Source organism: Sturnira hondurensis, unplaced genomic scaffold (genome assembly GCF_014824575.4).
Source record: "Sturnira hondurensis isolate 20B ecotype Veracruz unplaced genomic scaffold, ASM1482457v3 Scaffold0002640, whole genome shotgun sequence".
In the NCBI taxonomy this organism is placed as follows: Eukaryota; Metazoa; Chordata; class Mammalia; order Chiroptera; family Phyllostomidae; genus Sturnira; species Sturnira hondurensis.
Genome location: NW_028075271.1, coordinates 3,011,490 through 3,020,653, shown reverse-complemented (window position 1 = coordinate 3,020,653; position 9,164 = coordinate 3,011,490). Strand labels below are relative to the sequence as shown.

Genomic DNA, 9,164 nt, shown 5'->3' with positions numbered 1-9,164 from the left:
AACAAGGTAGAGCAATAAAAATAATTGATGTTGGCTACATTTGGACAAGAAAGGGTGACATTTACTTTGTAACATAGATTTTTCTACACCCTTTGGATTGTTAAAATATCTGTATGCCCTGGCTGGTGTAGCTCAGTGGATTGAGCGCGGGCCTGCGAACCAGATGATCGCGGTTCGATTCCCAGTCAGGGCACATGCCTGGGTTGCAGGCCAGTTCCAGGCAGCGGCCATTTCCCAGCAGGGGATGCATGAGAAGCAACCATACATTGATGTTTCTCTTCCTCTCTCCTTCCCTTCCCCTCTAAAATAAATAAATAAATAAATATTTAAAAAATATCTGTATGTATTCTTCCTATCTTCGAAAAAGATTATTTCTTTATTTTTACAGAGAGAGGGGAAGGGAAGGAGAAAAAGAGGAAACATTAATGTGCAGTTGCCTCTCATGCGCCCCCCACAGGGGACCTGGCCTGCAACCCAGGCATGTGCCCTGACTGGGAATCAAACCCACGACCCTTTGCTTTGCAGTCTGGCGCTCAATCCACTGAGCCACCCCAGCTAGGGCCCTCCTATTTTTAAAGTTTTAATGGATTATTTGAGCATTGAGTTTATAGACCATTTTGTTTTCTTTTTTATGCTTTTTCCCTACATTCTTAAAAATATCATTTAAGGGTTAAATATAAACATTCTGATAAACTTTTAAAAACTGTAATGTAGGAACTAATTAAATCTAGAAATGTCTTAAACAAAAAGGTGATTGTCAAACTTTATTTTTTTCTTTCAAAATATTTATTTCAAGTAAAAACATGTGTATAGGAAGACAACTACATGTAAGAAAGATAATAAAATACTTTGAGGAAAATGCTCATTTGGCCCAATGACCAAAACTGAAAATAATTCTACAATCAATACTGGATTGAAAACAGTGTTGTTCCATTCAAGTAAGAAGCCCCAAGTCGTCCCCAACTCAGAATTAGAGCTCTCCTCTCTGTTCAACCCATTGGCCTAACACAGCAATCACGAAAACCTCTCTCCAGGGCTGTCTCCCGAAATCCACGTTTCTACTTCTGTCATTCTTACAGGAATTACTGTTTTGTTTGTTTTTCATAAATAATTTTTTCGGAATGCCACTACCCAACCACCTCAACCTTTGCACAATATCCTTTTCACACGAAAGCAGAAATAGCGACAAAATGCACCTCAGGGTAAGAGAGAGGCAGTGGCCGAGCGGACCGCGCTTTGGAAGTCCACCCAGCTGGCTAAGAACCGGTGTTGACGCAAAGGCCCCCCTGGCGCAGGGACCGTCTCCCGGCGGTACGCAGGGGTGCCCCGAGGAAGAGTGGGCCCCAGGAAAGGGAACGCTGTGAGTTCTCGCCATACTCGGAGTGCCAGAGATAGCCAAAGCCAAGGCCGCCCCGGCCCCACGCACACCCAGGGCAAAGGCAAAGTGTCCAGGCACAGTTGTCCCCAAGAGGGCGTGTGAGGCACGTCTGGCCCTGGGGACCCCATCTATTTGGAGGAGGAGCACTCGGCGCCCCCTGGAGAGCTACCACATCCTCCAGATCTCTGTCCTGGGCGCATCAGCTGGTCTCCGCCCGGTGCCCCGGGGCCGTCCTCCGCCTGGCCCTGCGCCTGGCCCTGCGCCTCCCGGGGGGACAGCCGGGGGTCTTCCTCGGGCTCTGCATCCTCTGAGTCTGACGCGTCGTCGTAGAAGTGGATGGTGGCTTGCACCGGGAAACTGGCCAGCACTTTCTCCCCAGAACTCTGCAGGTATTCTTGGCGCTTGGAAATGGGTAAATAAAGTCTAATAGTTAAGAAACAAATCCAGCATTAATCAACTTGAAACAGTTCTCAGCTCCACCTAGACAATCTTTTCCCCTCGAAGCAGGGGAAACCAAACCTCCTCTGATTCTGCCTTCGCTGCTCGCAGCGTTTTGTAGCCCGTCACCGGGACACGACTGCGGGCAGGGGCTGAGGCCTGGGGAGAGTCCCACGCTAGTTCAGCCATGAGCTATGACCTGAGCGAGCAAATCAACGGAGGAAAAAGGGCGTGCTTCCGTGAAGGCATGGGGAAACCGAAACTCTTGAGTTCCGAGGTGAGGAGGAGGAGGCCCCACCCATCCTGGTCCTGTTCCAGTGAAGCCCCCAAGCACAGGAATGCGGTGGCCCTTTGGGCTCTAGAGCAAACTTCACTCTGAAAACCGGGGCTGAAAGAGAAGCAGCTAATCTTTCTGGACGTTGCCCTAGGGAAGCTACAGGGGTGGGTAGCTGACTTGTCTGGAGGAGAAAATGGCAGCCCTAACTATTTATCCAGTAGGAAGAGAGAGGGGGAAAGTGAAGGGGAAGGGAAAAGGAGAAAGACCCCACTCTGGGGACCTTTTGATAGTATAAATATATCTGTATATTTAAAAAGAGAAGCCCTGGCTGGTGTGGCTCAGTGGACTGAGTGCGAGCCTGCGAACCAAAGGGTCGCTGATTCACTTCCCAGTCAGGGCACATGCCTGGGTTGCAGGCCAGGTCAGGTCCCCAGTAGGGGGCATGCGAGAAGTAACCACAGGTTGTTCCCCTCCCTCTCTTTCTCCCTCCCTTCCCCTCTTTAAAAATAAATAAATAAATAAAATCTAAAAAATATTTAACCAATGAATGCATAAGTAAGTGGAACAACAAATTCATGTTCTTCTCTCCCTTTCTCTCTCTAAAATCAACAAATAAAAATTAAAAAACAACACGCTGTAATAAAATTTATGGCTTCAGGCCCATTATCGTGTAAAGTAAGGGCCGCTGGAACATAAGCACGGAGACACCCTGACAGCTGATCTGACTGGGAGAGGGCTACGAAGTGATTAACGGTCAGGCAGTGTCTGCAGCCTGGAGCCGCCAGACAAAGGGGTGATTCATGCTCCCCTGGGGAGGAGGTGGAAAGGGCGAGATTTCATCATGATTCGTGGAAGGATGTGCAATTTGAAAGTTGTAAGTTGTGTACCTCTGCGTAGACTGAAACCTCAGAAAGTGAAGCCACAAGTAAGGGGAGGCCACTGTCTTTACAGGTGAATTTGAATGGGTAGGATGTCTGGAATTTGCTTCAAAATATTCTACCAACAATTTTTAAAAAAGAGTTGGGAGAGGGCGACAAAGGTGATCAGATCAGAAGAACGGTGATGATTAGGAAGGCTGGTGGGTGCTGGGCACAGAGGGGCTCCCTATCCTATTCTCTCCACTTTGGTAGATGCTTCAAAGTTTCTGTGATAAAACGGTTTTTTAGTTTGCAACACATGCCTCACCAGTCACCATATTTTCACCGAATCTAAAATTGGGGAGCAGGAGCAGGGCGTCTGCAGGTGGCAGGCCCTGGCAGGTGGTGCAGGGGAAGACACAAAAGGGTGGGGGTCTCACCCCGAAGCACATCCTGGATCACCTGCAGAACCTATAGAACACAGGCCCCGAGGCCTTTCACGGGAACAAGCGCACTTCAGAACCCCCCAGGGAGTCACCCACGGTCTGTATTTTTAAAGCTTCCCCAGTGATCCCACGAGGACTAGAGACCACTGAGAGAAAGGACCCTAGGAAAGCTTCCCTTGTCCAAAAGTCACTCTGTGACCAGTCTGAGGGCTCTAGATATCACCTTCAGCCATTAGTACCCCTGGGTTTGATGGCGTCCAGTCTGCCAGGATAAGCAGGGTAAAGATACTCCAGTGAAAAGTTGGAGCACAGACTGGTTTTATTCTGGTGAAGAAACTGGCAGATGGAGACGGAGAAACAGATAAAAAAACCCCAGCCCACGCCACCTGCTTCTAAGGCTTGAAGTGAGGGGAAAGAGCAGTGGGGGGCTTGCTCCCACCAGGACCGCAGAAGCCCCCCAAGAAAGATGGAGGACATTTGGGGGAGCACCCATCCATCCCTGTTCAGGCAGCACTTCCGATTCAAAGGTCTACTTTCCTCACAGGAGTGTCCAACCCGGGGTCCAGCACAAAATCGTAAATTTACTTACAACATGACGAGATTTATTTGTGTGTGATTACACATTGCAATGTATTTAATGTGTGGCCCAAGACAACTCTTCTTCCAGTGTGGCCCAGAGATGCCAAAACATTGGACACCCTGCTAGATAACACCCTAAGATATCCTGGGAGGGAAATATAAGTGCCACTGAACAGCCAAGGTATGCGTAGGCAACTCCTACTGCACTAAATTTAACACAAGACACAACATGTAACAAGAGGTATTACACAAAAGGTATGAAGGAGAGGCAGGGCAATTCCAACTTGCAACTCAAACAAGGCCCAAATGAATGGATAGGGTCCAGAAATCCCACGGAAGCATGACCCATGGACACAGATGTGGGGATTGACTGAGGGAGGGGGCAAAACGGGGTTGAGTGGAGGTGGGAGAAGGGTGTAAGCCAGGAAGAACTGTAACACCATCCTTTAAAAAGATATTTGCCAGCCCTAGCTGGCGTAGCTCAGTGGATTGAGCGAGGGCCTGCGAACCAGGCGATCGCGGTTGGATTCCCAGTCGGGGCACATGCCTGGGTTGCAGGCCGGTTCCTTGCAGGCTAACTACCAGCAGGGGACACACAAAAGGCAACCATACATTGATGTTTCTCTCCCTCTCTCCTTCTCCTCTAAAGATAAGTAAATAAATAAATTTAATAAAATAAAAAGATATTTGCCCGTATCATCTTGAAAAAAACAAAGTCCCACTAAATATCCCTGAAGTTCCTTGGGATAATAGTAACTAAATAACGTTGGGGAATACTGAATTATTTTGCACTTTGTTGAACATGTATGCAGTTGAAGGTGCTAAAGTGTGTTAATGCTTATAGTTAGAGGAAACCCTGAATTTCTTACTGCGAAGTCGTGTTACCTTACAGGATGCTGAAACCCAAAGGCCCCCTTTGATCCAGAAGTTTGTTGGTCACCCCCAGGTTCCAGCTGTAAAGACAAACACACATACACGTACAATCTAGGAGCCTCTGGAGTCGTACCCTGAAATTTATAAAAACGAAGTCTAAGTGGCCTGCGCTGGTTAGCGTCAGCGCGACCTTGGAATAGGTTTAGGTTTAAACACCTTAGCAGAACTCTGTACGCCCGTCTTCCTCTTACTGTTGCCGAGGACGTCCAGGGCACTGTGAGGGACTCCGCCACAGGTGCCCACCCCCCGCCCCCTCGTCCACGCGTTTTAAATCCAATAGGGAGGGACACGCAAGCCTCGGACTCCGTCTAAGCCAAGGGGCGGGCAGCCTGAAGAACGGGAGGGTGGGGCCAGGAGAACACAGGCCACGGTATCTTCAGAAAATCGCCTGCTGGGCAGGGCTGGCAAGTAGCCAGGAGGGAAATGAAACAGAGGTCAACAAAGGTTTAGGCTGTCGTTCACTGTCCCCAGGCAGGGGAGGGAAAGAGCTCCCAAGGGGATTTAGAGGGACCAGTGGGTGAGAGTGGCTCCCCTCAGGTCAAGGCTTTGAAGCCTTCCCTAAAATTTTTTCCTTTGGGAAACGCCCAAAAGGCCTCCGGAGCCGAGGAATTCTCCTCTCTGTCGGGAGAGGGCGCTGTTGAGCAAGTGTTCCCTTCCCGCGCGGGGCTGCGCTCACCCGGCTGGGTTTCCCCGAGACCGTGCGCGGTACCGCGCTGGCGGCCGCTCACCGCAGGCCTCTCCGTCCAGCCACCTGGGACCGGTAAAGACAGGCCCCGGGGGAAGTGGGGCAGCGAGCGCTACAGGCCCACGAGACACCCAACCGCCACCCCCCCCAAAAAAAATCCAAGAACACAACTGCTTCAATCAGTATGCCATGTAGACCGTCAACTAGAAAGTCACTACAGTTTAACATTTTTCTGCAATCTTCACTTTTCTCACGAATGGCCTTCTCATCACAATAGGGATAAGAAACCCACCCTCTTGCCTTCCATAAGGAAGTATCCTATAGTATTTTCATTCTTGCAACTGACAGGCTCTACATACATTTAAAAGGAAGTAGGGTAATTGTATATTTCTATATACTCTCTCTTCCAAGGGTCTTGTTAGTCTTGCGTTTAAGCTGGGTGGAGGTGGGCAAAGAGAAAAAGCAGGGACAACTGAAATACCATAAACAATAAGATAAAAATGTAAAAACATCTTATGACCCTGGATGGTTCGGCTCAGTGGATTGAGCACCAGACTGCAAGCCAAAGGGTCCCGGGTTTGATTCCCAGTCAGGACGTGTGCCTGGGTTTCGGAACAGGTCCCCAGCAGAGGGCATGAAGGAGGCAACCACAATATTGAGGGTTTTTCTCCCTCTTTTCCCCTCTCTAAAAATAAATAAAATCTGTGTTTAACTCTTATGTTTAAGAACTTATATTTGAATGCAAAAGCAGTTATTTTTCATAATTTAGACATTGCATGAATTTAATAATTTGGGCTACAAAATCACATTTCTTATTAATTTGATATTTACTTGATTCATTCTTTAAATAATAGTAGCTGAATTAAAACTTTAAATCAGTGTGAATAATTTTTAAATGTAATTTAAATGCAAGATGTAATTTTTTAAATTATTCACACGACTTTTAAAAAGTATCTAAATCCGCTTTCTTGCACCTGAATTTATTATATTACAAATAACTGCCATAAGCCACATGTGTTATGTAAATTAAATACATGGTCCTTACTGGTCTAACTAACTTCAGCATTTTATTTTCTTTTATTTTTTAAAGATTTTATTTATTTATCTTTAGAGGGGAAGGGAAGGAGAGAGGGAGAGAAATATCAATGTACGGTTGCCTCTCGTGCATCCCCTGCCAGGAACCGGGAACTGGCCTGCCACCCAGGCATGTGCCCTGACTGGGAATCGAACCACGATCGTGTGGTTCACAGGCCCGCACTCAGTCCACTGAGCTACACCAGCCAGGGCTCTAACTTTAGCATTTTAAAAGAGGAGCCATCCATTTGTATTTTAAAATTTACCAAGGAAAGGTAAATTCCATGAAAGCAAGTCATCCCTTCAACAAGTATAAAGCAATTTAGTTACCACCGCAGGACACAAAGGAATAGTGGTGGCCATTAATCTTCGCCCACAAAGCCCTCCACTAGAGTGTGTTTGCTCAGCCAGTGGGAGTTATCCAATGTGCTTGCAGGCAGGGTTGAAAGTGCTTCAGAAAGGGCCAGACAGCGGGAGCGGCCTTTTCACCATGTCTTCTGGGCACCCAGACTGGCCTCTGCCCTTATTTACACTGTGGCACCTGCCCAGTGCTGATGACACACACGTCATTCTTCTGCGGCGAGGTGACCCAGGCAGCCTTCTCCTTCTCTCTACCTGCTGGTTTGCAAGGGATGAGGGAAAAAAAAGCCCCAACCTAGAAGAAATCGCTTATAATGTCCGTGAAACAGCTATGCTGGAGTGACTTTGCTTTTCAAGAAAGGAGAAGCAAGCAGGAGCCCAGTCTCCTGTGCCTCAGCTGTGGTGGACACCACACGCCGGGCTCGTAGTGTAGACCACATCTGCATTACATGACCAAGGCAGGGCCGGGCTCGGGGCTTTTCCTGGTCTCTTCATTCCAGAGACAGTGCCATTTTCTGACTGAACCGGTGGATACCTACGACGCCCACACTTCACCTTACCTGGCTTCCAGTTCTGGTGCGCTCAGCATCTCGGGGTGTCAGGATCCAGGGTCTCCACGGTGTAGGGCTGGAATGGCAGGGACCAGGAGTGAACACCAGCATCCTCTGATGTCTTTCAAAATTATGCCATAAGAGTTATCATTCTTATCATTTCTACTGTGTGCCTGAAAAAGGAGACACTGGGGCCCTGGCTGGTGTGGCTCAGTGGATTGAGTGCAGGCCTTGGAACCAGGGGGTGGCAGGTTTGATTCTCAGCCAGGGCACATGCCTGGGTTGCAGAGCAGGTCCCAGCGGGGGGACGTGCCAGAGGAAACCACACATTGATGTTTCTCTCTCTCTTCCTTCCTCCCTCCCTTCTCCTCTCTGAAAATAAATAAAATATTTTTTAAAAACTAAGACTCACTGCACACCCCAGTGTCCCCTCGAGTCCCCAGCTGTGGATACACAATGCCATGTGTGTTTTTCCGGCCTGCCACATTCCCAGTTCGCTGCCTTCACGGGGCTTTGAGAAGTCCCAAGGCTGATACAATTATCAGCGGACACATGAGTTGAGGAATTTCTCCCCCTGCCTGGCTGGACTCCTCAATTCAGATTCCCTCCCACGACTGGCTACTTTGTCGCTCACTAATTCCAACAACACTGCCTCAGTTATGAAGGATCTTGACCCCGGCGATGATTCTACAGAGTTCTATTGGGTACAATGCACAAAGGGGACTCGATTTCTCCTCTCTGGCTGCCTGGCCAACCGGCCCCTTCCACGCTTCCCAGCCTATACGATTTCCTTAACCTTGACTACTTTGAAAAGGGCTGGAGCCCTGGGCAGCGATCGCTGAGCCTTAAACGGCGCAAAGACTGTCCCTAAGACTGACAGTCGGCGTGAAGGGATCCTCCTGCAAGGCTCGTTGAGAGGCCCGGAGACAGCAACGTTCCCCGCTGGGTGAATTTCAGATCAACGGAAGTGTTGGCCCATTTCCTTGCGGAAACCTCCGGGACCTCCGCCGCTGTGCGCTGGCACCGAGACGACTGTGCGTCCCCGCCTCTGGCCAAGGAACTTGCCCTACGTCGCTGCGCCATTCGGGGACTCAGCCCTCCGGCATTCCGCTCCCAGCACCAGGCGCCACGCACCTCTCGACGCGCCCACCGGAGCCGCAGGGTCACCCTCACCTCTCGGGCTCGCGAGGCGGCGGTGGCCTCCGGGCACCGTCCGCGGGGCAGTGACAGACGCGACCCCGCGCCTCCAGGGCTCCAGCTGCGGTCTCTGGTCTCATGGTGCCCGTGGAGCCAGCACCCCTCCAGCGGCGCGGGGGATTCGGCGGCGCCTGTAAGCGCTCGAGCGAGGGCGCTCACCAACCCGCGCGCTCCGCGCCAGGTTTAAAAACGGGGGCGGGGCGGGGAGGGGACACGAGAAACAGGAGGGGGCGGGAAGGGCACGGGAGATGCTCCGGGAGGGGACAGGGGAGGCCGTAGAGGGGGAAGAAACAGGAAAAGCTCCAGGAGGGCGAGCCGCTGCGAAACTGGGGTGGAGTGGTGGCTATCAAGGAGGGGACTCGGAAAGCCGGGGAGCAAGGGTGGGGAGG

At 50.1% G+C, this 9,164-nt stretch overlaps 1 protein-coding gene across 1 annotated transcript; it reads right to left on the bottom strand.

Annotated features, from left to right (window-relative positions):
* Positions 1 to 720: 720 nt before the first annotated feature.
* On the bottom strand, positions 721 to 8,950 carry RIPPLY3 (ripply transcriptional repressor 3). Its single transcript, XM_037040643.1, has 4 exons — positions 8,752 to 8,950; positions 7,588 to 7,654; positions 4,861 to 4,928; positions 721 to 1,801 (listed from the first exon to the last, which is right to left on the bottom strand). Exons 1-4 carry the CDS (start codon positions 8,853 to 8,855, stop codon positions 1,507 to 1,509), a joined length of 534 nt encoding a protein of 177 aa, XP_036896538.1. The 5' UTR covers positions 8,856 to 8,950; the 3' UTR covers positions 721 to 1,506.
* Between the last annotated feature and the right edge of the window lie 214 nt (positions 8,951 to 9,164).